The 14,457-nt window shown below is 38.1% G+C and overlaps 1 protein-coding gene across 1 annotated transcript in view; it reads right to left on the bottom strand.

Annotated features, from left to right (window-relative positions):
• Positions 1-14,457, bottom strand: part of LOC137657346 (inactive tyrosine-protein kinase 7-like) — a 212,883-nt gene that overhangs the window by 33,746 nt on the left and 164,680 nt on the right. The window contains exons 4-9 of the mRNA XM_068391682.1: positions 13,238-13,382; positions 9,344-9,477; positions 8,747-9,043; positions 8,428-8,558; positions 5,166-5,343; positions 4,220-4,347 (exon numbers count right to left, since the gene is read on the bottom strand). Coding sequence (XP_068247783.1) covers positions 4,220-4,347; positions 5,166-5,343; positions 8,428-8,558; positions 8,747-9,043; positions 9,344-9,477; positions 13,238-13,382 — 1,013 coding nt within the window. The remainder of the gene's footprint in view (positions 1-4,219; positions 4,348-5,165; positions 5,344-8,427; positions 8,559-8,746; positions 9,044-9,343; positions 9,478-13,237; positions 13,383-14,457) is intronic.

Raw genomic sequence — 14,457 nt, 5'->3', positions numbered from 1 at the left:
CAACACTGATAACACTTTGCGCAATATCACTTTATCACTACGATTTTCTGTTTTGCACTTATTTCACTGAAATCGAATTTTTCAACAATTCACATTAGGTATGAATAAAACTGATTTCTACCTGAAGCACGCAATTCTACCTCCATCAAAAGGTTATACAGTGATACCTCGGTACTCGACCATAATCCGTTCGAGATCCGTGTTCGACCTCCGATTTGTTCGAGTACCGAATTTTTTTTCCCCATAAGAAATAATGGTATATATTCTATTCCGTTCCCAAGCACTCGAACAGGCCCAAAATATTAATAAAACGTGTACCTAAACAACAATAATTATCTAAATGTGTATGAAATTGGTCAGAAAATCCTATAAAACAATTTTAAACCATTTACTGTACTAAAATAAAACAATTTTAAACCATTTTCTGTACTGTAGTGAACATACCTTTGAGCAGCGGTTCGATGGCATACAGGGATGGATGTGGAGAGGATGGAAGGGGGAGGTTACTGCTTGGAAGGAGAGTCCCCTTCCATGATGTGGCGGGGTAGTTCTCCTTCAGGAGTTGTTTCTCTCTCCAATGAAAGGGTGGGCAGATCTATTTCAGGGGTTTCTTCTCTTCTTTGTCTCTTCTTTGGAGGAGAAACAGGCTTTGATGTAGCAGCTTTCTTTTCTTTTGTGAAAAACTGGTCTATTGTTAATTGTTTCTTCCTCCTCTGCAGTATTCTTCGAAAATGATACATGACACTATCATTAAACATATGCACTGCCCGGTTTGCTACTGCAATTTCTGGGTGGTATTTTTCAGCAAAAGCCTGCACATCTGCCCACTTGGAACAAATTTCATTGATGAGAGAACTTGGAACATCCTCCCTTACCTCATCCTCTTCTGAAGATTCCTGCTCCACAATCAGATCCTGCTGCTGTTGTTGTTGCAGGTGCAACAATTCCTCCACAGTCAACTCGGTAGAATGGCTTTCTACAAGCTCATCAATATCATCCTTGTCGACCTCAAGCCCCAAACTCCTGCCCATGACAACAATTTCCTCAACGACATCAGTGTCATCAGAAATTACAGGGGTAGTAGTGCTTGGACCCGCCTCTGGTTGGAAACCTTCAAACTCCCTCTCTGTGACACATGATGGCCACAGCTTACGCCAGGCAGAGTTCAATGTCCTATAGGTCACACCTCGCCAAGCTTGGTCAATCATGTTAACAGAGTTGAGGATGCTGAAGTGTTCCTTCCAGAATTCCTTTAGGGTCAACTTCGTGTCACTGGTCACTTCAAAACACTTTCTGAAAAGGGCCTTGGTATAGAGTTTTTTGAAGTTTGAAATGACCTGTTGGTCCATGGGCTGGAGTATGGGAGTAGTATTGGGGGGCAAGAATTTGATTTTGATAAAGCTGTATTCTTCTTTCAAGTCATCCTCGAGACCTGGAGGATGTGCAGGAGCATTGTCCATAACCAGAAGACATTTCATTGGCAAGCTCTTTTCAATGAGGTAAGCCTTAACCTGGGGGGCAAACACTTCGTTTATCCACTCAGTAAAGAATTGTCTTGTGACCCAAGATTTAGTGTTCGAGCGCCACATAACTGGTAGTGCACTTTTACAAATATTATTTCGTTTGAACACCCGGGGGTTGTCCGAGTGGTACACTAACAAGGGTTTGATCTTGCAATCGCCACTTGCATTTGCACACAGCAACAATGTTAGCCTATCTTTCATTGGCTTGTGACCTGGCATCTTCGTCTCGTCCTTGGTAATGTACGTATTGGCTGGCATTTTCTTCCAAAATAACCCAGTCTCATCACAATTAAAGACTTGTTGTGCGATCAAATTTTGTTCATTTATGTACCGATCGAATTCCCCCACGTATTTATCGGCTGCAATTTGATCCGAACTAGCTGCCTCCCCATGCCTAGTAACACGATGAATACCTGTTCTATTACGAAACTTTTCAAACCAACCCCTGCTCGCTTTAAATGTAAATGAATCACTTTCACTGGTACTCGGACTTTTCTTCACTAATTCTTCATAGATATGCAACGCTTTTTCACAAATGAACGCTTCACTAACACTTTCCCCGGCCAACTGTTTTTCTTTAATAAATATTAAAAGCAACTTTTCCATCTCCTCAATCACTTGTGGCCTTTGCTTAGTTACCGCCGTAACTCCCGTTGCAACATTCGCCTTCTTAATCATTTCTTTATGCTTTAAAAACGTAGAAATGGTCGACTTCGCCATTCCGTATTCTACCGCTAAATCGGACACTCGTACACCATTCTCATATTTCGCTATAATTTCCTTCTTCAACTCGATCGTTGTTCGCACTGTTTTCCTCTTCTCCTTCCCCTTAACACTCATTACTTTCTTGGGACTCATTATGAAAGCTAAAAAAGCAATTAAAAGCACTGAAAATCACTAAATCACAACGAATGCTGATCGCGCGTTGTCTGAGTGACGCTCTCGAGAGAACTGATGCTTCCCGAACAAGCGAGAGTGGCCGAGATGGCGCGATCATCACAAAGCCCATGCGGTCGTCACGTGTTCGGCTGGTCGAGTACCGAATTTTTGGTCGAGCACCGCAGCAAAAATTTCTCGAAAATTTTGGTCGAACTCCGAATTGTTCGAGTATAGAGTCGTTCGACTACCGAGGTATCACTGTAATTGCAAAATCAGTCGTATAATGTAAGCACATTAATACCAGCAAAAAAACAGTAAACATATTTTAAGATAAAAAGATCAGTGGCTGGGGAAGAGACTAAACACTAGTTCATTCAAAACTACGTTTTCAATCTCTCACCGTACAGTGCCTTGGGACGAGAATAAAAAACTAAAAAAGTTTTATCCTTTCTCCCCGTACAGAGACTAGGGACGAGAGTAACACGAGAACAACGTTACTCGCTTGGGACGAGATAAAGATCGGAACGTTCTCTCTCCTCTCTCTCCCTCCGTCTCTATCTCTCTCTCTCTCTCTTGATTTCGCACTGAAGAGAAGAGCCCACTTACGTTTCGTCAAAAAAAAAAAACAGGTTATTTGACCAAAGGAAAAAACTGAAAGGTTTTTCAATTAAAAAGTTCCTTTAAAATAGAATTTAAAACATTTAAGCTTTGAAAGAAGAATGAACAAAACGTCAGAATCGATTTACTCTTTCTGCAAAGTGAAACCGTGATATTCTCTCTCTCTATCATAACGATAGAGCGCAAACTGCGTAGCATAAATACACTAAACGTTAGTTCATCTATGAAACAGTACGAAGACTATTCAAAGAAAATCTTTCATAAAATATCTACTAAAAAATATTCATTTAATAAGTTTTAAATCATTAGCTCTGTAAAAGTTATTTACGATTGAAAGGGCTCAACGTTGTTTAACTTCAGTTTCCAAGTTAGGACCGCCTACTCTCAGGAAAGGTCGCATATAAACAAATCATTAAAATTTACCTTGATGTTTATTATAAATGGAAAGCTAATCGAAGAGGCCTAATAAAGGCGGGTGAGATATAAAATATATAGAGGAAAATCTATAATTAATTTATAACGTGATAAGATAATTGCTAAAAGCCTAAACACACTAAGGGAAGGGTCGGCCATTTAAAAGTCAAGGAAAGTCCAAAAAACAATCCAAAGTCATCATAATTAAATCTATCCAAAAACGAGTTCAAGATTTAAGTTGAAGATAAAACACCTGTACTGCGAAAGCTCAAAACAAAATGAAGTACTTCACCAAATATGTTGAGAAAACTCCAGGTTCTACTGCGAGTAATGATACGTCTTGTCGTCAAGGTCGACAGAGAAGAATTGAAGGGTTTGTTTACATGCAAGAGTGGTATCTGGCCGATAGTGGCGCTGGTGGGCACGCCCGCGACCTTCATAGCGATCGCTCGCGAGTTTTTGAGTGTGTTTTCTGTCGAGCCGCTGAGTAGCAGCTATTATATATTCACCGGCTAAGTTAAATATTTAAAATTAAACTTCAGATGCCATATATTAGTTATACTAATAAAAAACAATAAACATCTAAGTTGAAATATTGTACAGGTATAAAAATTTTTTTATCAGAAGCATCTAACATTTGATGAGTTAGTGATTTCTTCGAAACATTGCTAAAACACTGGTGCAAACATCTCAGGAAGTGTGAAACAGGATACATAAGCATACAGTATCAATGGGCATTACATCCAATTTCTCTCTTTCTCTCTCTCTCTCTCTCTCTCTCTTACCTCTGTTGGTGTGACCCGATGCCATGTGATTTTGGGGGAAACCTCTCCTCTGGCTTCACACGGAATACTTATATTTCCTCCTAACTCCACCCTCGAATCTTGAGGGGGCGGAAAAAATTTCAGGCGCTCTGTAAAAGTAAACGAATTATCAATAGACATAATAATCTGACATACAAGATACTGCACTTTTATACTGTATTGAGATTTACAGTATTTGTCTGCTTTTCAGTAACCAGAAATTTAGGAGACATGGAATAATCTGAATTTAAAAAAATATAAAAAATTGTAATAGCCATCACTCTATCAGAATATGAATTGATTTGAATAACAAATACCCTTTACTGTATGCCTACAGTATTAAAATAAAACCTACACAGTACCTCTTGCAGAAATTATCCATCAATAATTGTCAAAAGCCAAAAAACATTAGTTAAGTATTAACAAGAACTATGCAATGAATAATCCAAAATCAATATTGGAAGTGTTGACCAAGCTTTTTCAATTATTTTTTGCCCTCACTTCAAATCTTCCATAGGCTAATTCAAAATAAATATAGCTTAAAAATTTCTTCTCTGAAATACTAGCAAGTAAGGTAATCAATGGTTACCTAAAAAATAAACAAACTAGACTGCCCTAAAACAAATTCAGCCTTTTTCAAACAGTATTCAAAAATTTTTTTTTTTTTTTTTTTTTATTTGTGTACAACACAAGAATGTTTCCATATACACAGGGGAAAAGGCTAATGGGGTGAGTTACCTTCTACCCTTTTCTAGCAAAAGACATATCCAATAATGAAGAAAAATGATAGGAGTGGAGTTTTACTATGGAGGAAATTATTGTGCAGACTTGTTTCTAAATGGAAGAAAGGTTGGTTATACAAATAAAAAAAATTAGGCATTCAGTACCCATTATATTTCTTACCAAAATAAAACTTAAAACACCTAACCTGTTACAATAAGCTTCATAGATTTGGACGCAACAGGAGAATGCCCTGCGGTTGTAACCACGCAGGCATATAAACCAGCGTCCTCTAATCGGGCCCATCTGATCCTCAAGACAGAGACTCCTTGCGACACTCCTGCACCCATGCCAGAAAGAGACACGCGGTAATCATCGATGCTTACCTATAAAAGGAAAAAAAAGTTATTCGATAATGTATTGGTTTTGGAGCATTGGTAAGTAATTGCATCCAAGTACAACATAAAATTCTTTTCAAGAAATATTGAGGACTTTGGAATAGGTTTAAACATCTGACTAATTAGTTGAAAGTGTTCCATGATAGAGTTTCATATAGATTTCAGACTCTTTGCTTACTATAAATTTGGGCCCAAAATAAAATTTCTTTTTATAATTACCAGTTTGTTGACAATTTCTAGGAATGTCATAACTGGCAAAAAATATTTAATGCCTTAAGCATCTTCTGCACTAAGTGTTAATTAAACCTCTTAAGATTATTTTTTTTTAAACAATTCAGCATTATAATCTAATACTACAACTGCATTCCAGTCTACTCTCCTCACACGTATATCATCTAGGGTCAGGGCAACTTAGGCTAAGTAAGGTGGAATTTGCCACTCGAAGGTTAAACTTTGGTGACTCCCACCCACCTCTTGTTGTAACCTATAAGTTTTTCTTGAGTAAAACACATGAAACCAAAACTTTTTTTTTTTCAATACATTATCCGAGCAAATGCAGAATATGAGAAAAAATTAATAAAATTATGGTAAGTAGACAATTTTTCTAATTTAATAATCTTAAGTCACAAATAGTTCCTGTACATTAGTACAGTATGTTAGTTCCCAGCCTACTTAACTTATTGCAAACTATAACAATTTTTGCCTAAATGCACTTTACGAGATGATTCACTGCATACACGGTAACTTCTCTAGGTGTATTTCTATTAATTATTAGATTATGAAGGGCTCTTTGCTTGATGACTAACTTGTTCAAGACTTGCTTAGTCAGGAGCAACATTTCCTAATGCTTTTCTCTCCCGTTTTTACAATTTCTACTTCGAATTGGCCAATCAGAATCCACATACATTTTAATAACTTCTTTTGATTAGTTTCACTTAAATTCCCTAAACTATGCACTTCAGCAGTTGATTTCCAATTAAAAAAAATCCTTATTTCAGACATGGCTACCAAAAAAGAAAGGTGTGAGTATACCACACACACACACAGTCATTAGACCATTTTTAACTAATAACAGAGTTTAAAATTTCTACATAATCACGTAATGCTTCCGTTAGAAATTAAGCATCCCAAGTGTTCCAAGCCATGAATTTCATGTACAGATGATAGATCGACATTACAGGCAGTGTCACGGCAAAGCCAGTAAGACGAAACTAAGAAGTGCGTCCTGTATATTTTCTCTCAATGATTACAAGCCTAGTTTTGTGGATATGGGGTATTTTCAACTAAACCGTCGCCCTTGTTTTTATGCCCAATTCAGATTACTCAGACTCAGATTGTTAAGGTACGCCATTGCAGACTAAGTCTCCGACACGGCTTCTACATTAGGTTAGGTTAGGTGGGAAAAATCAAGTTAACTGGTGCTTTTGTTATTGTTTTACTTTTTAAAGTTAAAAGATAAATTGGACCATGTTAAAAATTTCGAAGTTTATATTCGAAGGAAAACAGAGCTCGGAAGAAAACGGAACTCGAGAGATAACTGCAGCTTAGTCCATAGGTGTTGTTTCACCCTCTTTTTTAAGCACAAAAAATCATTTTTAAATGTTTCTACTGTTATCTTTTGTAATTCCGTTAGTTTTAATTTCATCACTCACAAAACCTCGATTCACACCTGAGGTGACCCCATTACTTTTGCAGAAGATATATCAGAGTACAACAAAACAAGAAAACTTTAGTAAAAAAAAAAAAAAAAAAAATTCATGCAAAACATAGCTGGGTAGGAGATTACCAAAATTTTAACCAAATCTTTCATCAAATAAAGGGGTATAACTTTACACATATGCCATTCATATACTTTACTTGGGTATGCCATGATTACCAGAAGTACATGATTAAGGGATGTGTGACGTTTCCATGGTTGTTTAACTTTTATGTTGATGGAGTGGTGAGAGGTGAAAGTTCGAGTACTTGTACAAGGATTGAAACTGATCGATGAGAATTATCATGAATGGGAGGTAAATCAGTTGTTGTTTGCGGATGATACTGTACTGGTTGCAGACTCAGAAGAGAAGCTTGGCCAATTAGTGACAGAATTTGGAAGGGTTATGTGAGAGAGGGAAGTTAAGAGTTCATGTGGGTTAAGAGTAAGGTTATGAGATGTACGAGAAGGGAAGGTGGTGCGAGATTGAATGTCATGTTGAATAGAGAGTTACGTACTTGGGGTCTCTTGTTGCCGCAAATGGTGGAGTGGAAGCAGATGTATGTCAGAGAGTGAATGAAAGATGAAAAGTGTTGGGGGCAGTGAAGAGAGTGGTAAAGAATAGAGGGTTAGGCATGAATGTAAAGAGAGTTCTGTATAAGAAAATGATTGTACCAACTGTGATGTATGGATCGAAGTTGTGGGGAATGAAAGTGACGGAGAGACAGAAATTGAATGTGTTTGAGATGAAATGTCTAAGGAGTATAGCTGGTGTATCTCGAGTAGCTTAGCAGCTAGAGTGGATATGAATGTGTTGAGGTGGTTTGGCCATGTTGAGAGAATGGAAAATGGCTGTCTGCTAAAGAAGGTGATGAATACAAGAGTTAATGGGAGAAGTACAAGAGGAAGGCCAAGGTTTGGGTGGATGGATGGAGTGAAGAAAGCTCTAGGTGATACGAGGATAGAGGTGAGAGGGACAAGAGAGCGTGCTTGAAATAGGAATGAATGGCGAGCGATTGTGACGCAGTTCCAGTAGGCGCTGCTACTTCCTCTGGTCGCCTTGGATGACCGCGGAGGTAGCAGCAATGGGGGATTCAGCTTGTGAAGCTTCATCTGTGGTGGATAACGGGGGAGGGTAGGCTGTGGCACCCAAGCACTACCAGCCAAACTCAGTTGAGTCCCTCGTCAGGCAGGGAGGAGAGTAAAGAGGAAAAGTCCCTTTTTTTAATTTGTTTGATGTCAGCTAGCCCACAAAATTGCGGGGAAATGCCTTGGTATAGACATGATTGATGGATTTTATGGTAGGCCTATTGACATATTTTGCCAAAATCATTGATAAAACGTTTAAAACATCTCTAAGCTCCCAAATAACTTACTGGATGTGAATTGTGTGTCCAGCTAACATTCGAATACGGCTGACTATGAGCATCCATCTTGCATTCCAGTCTTGCAGTTTCTTCTTCTAATACAGTCATTAAAAATGATGATATTTCCACCTTCGGTTTACCTGTAAATTGAAGAGTGGGATACAAACAGGTAAATTGGGGATTTAGTAGCCTACATGTGAACATTATGGCAGTGCTTATAATACACATTTTAATTACTCTTCATAGAAGGGAGTTTTTAGTCAATATTTAATGCTATTTTCTATATTGTTGTGCATTCCCATTAATAGTAGATTAAAATAAAACTTACGCGTAACCACCAGCTGTATAGCAACAGATGCATTGCCACCCAGGTTTGAAGCAATGCAGGTGTAATTCCCCTCGTGGCTGTAGGATGCATCTTCTATTATCAGCATGTTTCCTTCGACCTTAATTGAACTAGCCTTTTCGGGGTCGCTTAGATATGAAGAAACCCAAGTCACTTCAGGGTGAGGAAGGCCGGGAGGAGGTAGGCAGGAGACTTGGAGCCTACCTCCTAGGCCTACAACGTGTGTGGAGCCTACGCTAGCGCCAGGTTCCAATATTGGGGGCACAGTTTTATCCAAATCTGTCAGATAAACAAAATACTCTTTATTATTTAGTTCTAGCATAGATATGGTGATGGGACATATTTATAGATTTTTTGCATGTATTATATACAATAAAACACCTAACAGAAATTAATTTGGTTATGGTTGCGTTGTGCAAGGATGTATTTAAAAAATCTGGACTGATTTATTTGTTTATGTAACGTGATGCCATCGTCAAGCTAAACTACTTAGTAATATTTGACAATTTAAATTAAGGAAAATACTTAAGTTGTCAATCAGAATGATTTTTCTAACTAAAATTAACGAAATTTCCTTACAAGCCAAAGTTACTGAGGCAGCGAAGGCAGCCATATGAGCTCGGTGAGGGTGAGCCCCAACGCATTTGTAAACTCCCTCATCGAGTATATCAGCTGACAGCAATATCAGGGTGCCATTGCCCAGTAGTTCATATCTGCAAAGCACAAAGATTAAAATTTACTAATGTAACAAAGGACTAAAAATTAGCTTTCCTTAACAATATGATATTAATATTGGCAGGCAGCGAAGTTGAATATACAAATTATAAAGTGATATTGAAATGAGTATGATTTTTATATCAGAACATTACTGCAATATTGAAAACTTCAACCAAACTATTAAATTTCCTTTGAAAGTGAAATGCCATGGAATTGTTGTAATTTATTTTACGGTCCCTAATCAAAATAAGTAATGAAAGAAGCAGTTGTTGATTTTTTTACGTTATTGTTATTTTTATAATCAGAAGGCTATAGTTGTTATTGTTATCATCATAACCATTATATTATTATCTCGATGCATCTGATCAGCTACGATTCCAATAATGTAGTTTTTCCATTTTACAAGTTTTCTAAAATCCATCTAGGCATATAGAAAAATTATTAAGCTTTGATTTTCCTACAAACATTAATTAAGAATGGGCAAAAAATCCCAATTTATTACTTTAATAAATATAATTCATATTATTAATTGACAAAATACCCTATTTTATCAAGATATTAATCTTTTACTTTAATTATCATTGACATGGCTCGAGCCAAAAGATCTATTGCATATATCGTCCTTTAGGAAAAAATACTTTTCTCTACAGCTCTCACAATGTCGTTTCGTCCAGAATAAGATGGTCTTAAAATTTTCTGTAAAAAGATGTCTAAACAAAATATTTATAAGAATTTATGAGATAATATCGTAATGTACTCAAATTATATACATACTGTATACAAACACACACACACACACTATATATATATATATATATATATATATATATATATATATATATATATATATATATATATATATATATATATATATATATATATATATATATATATATATATATATATATATATACCAAAGGCACTTCCCCCAATTTTGGGGGTTAGCCGACATCAACAAGAAACAAAACAAAAAAAGGGGACCTCTACTCTCTACGTTCCTCCAGCCTAACCAGGGACTCAGCCGAGTTCAGCTGGTACTGCTAGGGTGCCACAGCCCAACCTCTCACATTTCCACCACAGATGAAGCTTCATACTGCTGAGTCCCCTACTGCTGCTACCTCCGCGGTCATCTAAGGCACCGGAGGAAGCAGCAGGGCCTACCGGAACTGCGTCACAATCGCTCGCCATTCATTCCTATTTCTAGCACGCTCTCTTGCCTCTCTCACATCTATCCTCCTATCACCCAGAGCTTTCTTCACACCATCCATCCACCCAAACCTTGGCCTTCCTCTTGTACTTCTCCCATCAACTCTTGCATTCATCACCTTCTTTAGCAGACAGCCATTTTCCATTCTCTCAACATGGCCAAACCACCTCAACACATTCATATCCACTCTAGCCGCTAACTCATTTCTTACACCCGTTCTCTCCCTCACCACTTCGTTCCTAACCCTATCAACTCGAGATACACCAGCCATACTCCTCAGACACTTCATCTCAAACACATTCAATTTCTGGCTCTCCATCACTTTCATTCCCCACAACTCCGATCCATACATCACAGTTGGTACAATCACTTTCTCATATAGAACTCTCTTTACATTCATGCCCAAGCCTCTATTTTTTACTACTCCCTTAACTGCCCCCAACACTTTGCAACCTTCATTGACTCTCTGACGTACATCTGCTTCCACTCCACCATTTGCTGCAACAACAGACCCCAACTACTTAAACTGATCCACCTCCTCAAGTAACTCTCCATTCAACATGACATTCAACCTTGCACCACCTTCCCTTCTCGTACATCTCATAACCTTACTCTTACCCACATTAACTCTCAACTTCTTTCTCTCACACACCCTTCCAAATTCTGTCACTAGTTGGTCAAGCTTCTCTTCTGTGTCTGCTACCAGTACAGTATCATCCGCAAACAACAACTGATTTACCTCCCATTCATGATCATTCTCGCCTACCAGTTTTAATCCTCGTCCAAGCACTCGAGCATTCACCTCTCTCACCACTCCATCAACATACAAGTTAAACAACCACAGCGACATAACACATCCCTGTCTCAGCCCCACTCTCACCGGAAACCAATCGCTCACTTCATTTCCTATTCTAACACATGCTTTACTACCTTTGTAGAAACTTTTCACTGCTTGCAACAACCTTCCACCAACTCCATATAACCTCATCACATTCCACATTGCTTCCCTATCAACTCTATCATATGCTTTCTCTAGATCCATAAACGCAACATACACCTCCTTACCTTTTGCTAAATATTTCTCGCATATCTGCCTTACTGTAAAAATCTGATTCATACAACCCCTACCTCTTCTAAAACCACCCTGTACTTCCAAGATTGCATTTTCTGTTTTATCCTTAATCCTATTAATCAGTACTCTACCATACACTTTTCCAACTACACTCAACAAACTAATACCTCTTGAATTACAACACTCATGCACATCTCCCTTACCCTTATATAGTGGTACAATACATGCACAGACCCAATCTACTGGTACCATTGACAACACAAAACACACATTAAACAATCTCACCAACCATTCAAGTACAGTCACACCCCCTTCCTTCAACATCTCAGCTTTCACACCATCCATACCAGATGCTTTTCCTACTCTCGTTTCATCTAGTGCTCTCCTCACTTCCTCTATTGTAATCTCTCTCTCATTCTCATCTCCCATCACTGGCACCTCAACACCTGCAACAGCAATTATATCTGCCTCCCTATCATCCTCAACATTCAGCAAACTTTCAAAATATTCTGCCCACCTTTTCCTTGCCTCCTCTCCTTTTAACAACCTTCCATTTCCATCTTTCACTGTCTCTTCAATTCTTGTGCCGGCCTTCCTTACTCTCTTCACTTCTTTCCAAAACTTCTTCTTATTCTCTTCATATGACTGACCCAGTCCCTGACCCCACCTCAGGTCAGCTGCCCTCTTTGCCTCACGTACCTTGCGCTTTACTTCCACCTTTTTCTCTCTATATTTTTCATACTTCTCTATACTATTACTCTGCAGCCATTCTTCAAAAGCCCTCTTTTTCTCTTCCACTTTTACCTTCACTCCTTCATTCCACCATTCACTGCCCTTCCTCATGCTGCCTCCAACAACCTTCTTGCCACATACATCACTTGCAATCCCAACAAAATTTTCTTTTGCTAACTTCCACTCCTCCTCTAAATTACCAGTTTCTCTTACTCTCACCTCGTCATATGCCATTTTCAACCTTTCCTGATATTTACTTTTTACCCCCGGTTTTATTAGCTCTTCAACCCTCACTAGCTCCCTTTTACATCCACCTACTCTATTTCCCCACTCTTTTGCTACAACTAATTTTCCTTCCACCAAAAAATGATCAGACATACCGTTAGCCATACCCCCAAACACGTGCACGTCTTATATATATATATATATATATATATATATATATATATATATATATATATATATATATATATATATATATATATATATATATATACATTTTCACAATCGTACCTTCCATATATAGACCTATTACAAAAATATTCCGCACATCTACAACTAATTATCAATAAAACTTACAAACATACATTAATTTTAATAAAAGAAAATAGAAAAAACAGCTATTGTTGAATTAAAATACTTCCTAAAAATGCACAACATAAGCTAAACTAGTTGTACAATATCCGTTAAGAGTTCTAGTGCCACAGATATACACCAGCCACTAAGACTATGTAGGCCTACTTACCTGGTTGAATTTTTGAGAGGTCCGTTGTCTTTGAAAAACCACTGAACTGCAGTACCGGTCTCATAGCTACAGTGGAGCTCCGTGGACCTTCCTGGACCTACAACTACAGATTCTGGGACCACTTTTACACTCGGTAGTTGGGGATCTGGAAAATAATCGTAATTTCAGGATACATTCTGTTTCGATTTGTGGCAATATGTTATGACAATAGCGTTGCTGGGTTCTTTGATTGGCCGGATATTATATTGGATCCCTCTCTGGTTACGGCTCATTTTCCCGTTACCTACACACAACCAAATAGTCTGGCCTATTCTTTCCACATTCTCCTCTGTCCTCATGCAATTGACAACAATAAGATAACAAAAATTCTTCTTCGCTCAAGATGTTAATCACTGCACTGTAAATGTAGTTTATTTATTTTCTTGTTCCTTTTCCTCACTGGGCTATTTTCCTTGTTGGAGCCATTTGGCTAATCACATCCTGCTTAGCTAATAATAATAATAACAATAATAATAATAGGCTTCATGTGCTTTTGGTGGGATGAGGACTAAAGCGCCTCAGAAAAATACACCTGAGACTAATCACCAAATTCAAGTAGATGAAGCAGTATGCATATCCAATTCGCTCTATAGTGCAGAGACCTGGACTATTGGACTATATCTCGATACCAGCTCAAGCAACTTAAGTATTCTTAATTCCGCTGTTTGCACAAAATTCTGAGCTTCACCTAGAAAATTTGGATTCCATATACGCAGAAGACATGCTCACCAAACACCAACTACGTTGGCTTGGTCACGTGATATGCATTCAAGAAAAATGGCTTCTGATACGAAAATTCTACTGTACAGACAGCTGAAAACTGGGCACCGGTTCCAAGAAGAGATACAAGGACCTTAAATAACTACAAATTCCAGCAACTAATCCGGAAACCCTTTCTAGTGACCACATAGGCAGGAAACTGAGCACTAGGCAAGGGGTCACTGTCCTAAAAATGTAGGAGTGTCACACCAAAAGAAAAAAAAAATCCCTGCTGCTCCAAATCCTCATTCAACATGTCCAATATGTGGAAAGGTGTACAGGTCCAGGATTGGCCTGGCGAGCCGTACCACTGCAACATTTTCATCCTTCAGATATAGTTTACTGGGGAATATCGAATACCGTTGCAGATTGCGATGGCCTGCCTTAAGCCAATAAAGTATGTGTGGTATAACATATAGAGT

The sequence above is a fragment of the Palaemon carinicauda genome, chromosome 18, assembly GCF_036898095.1.
Source record: "Palaemon carinicauda isolate YSFRI2023 chromosome 18, ASM3689809v2, whole genome shotgun sequence".
In the NCBI taxonomy this organism is placed as follows: Eukaryota; Metazoa; Arthropoda; class Malacostraca; order Decapoda; family Palaemonidae; genus Palaemon; species Palaemon carinicauda.
Note: the sequence above shows the minus strand (reverse complement) of the source record. Positions and strands in the feature narration are given on the sequence as shown.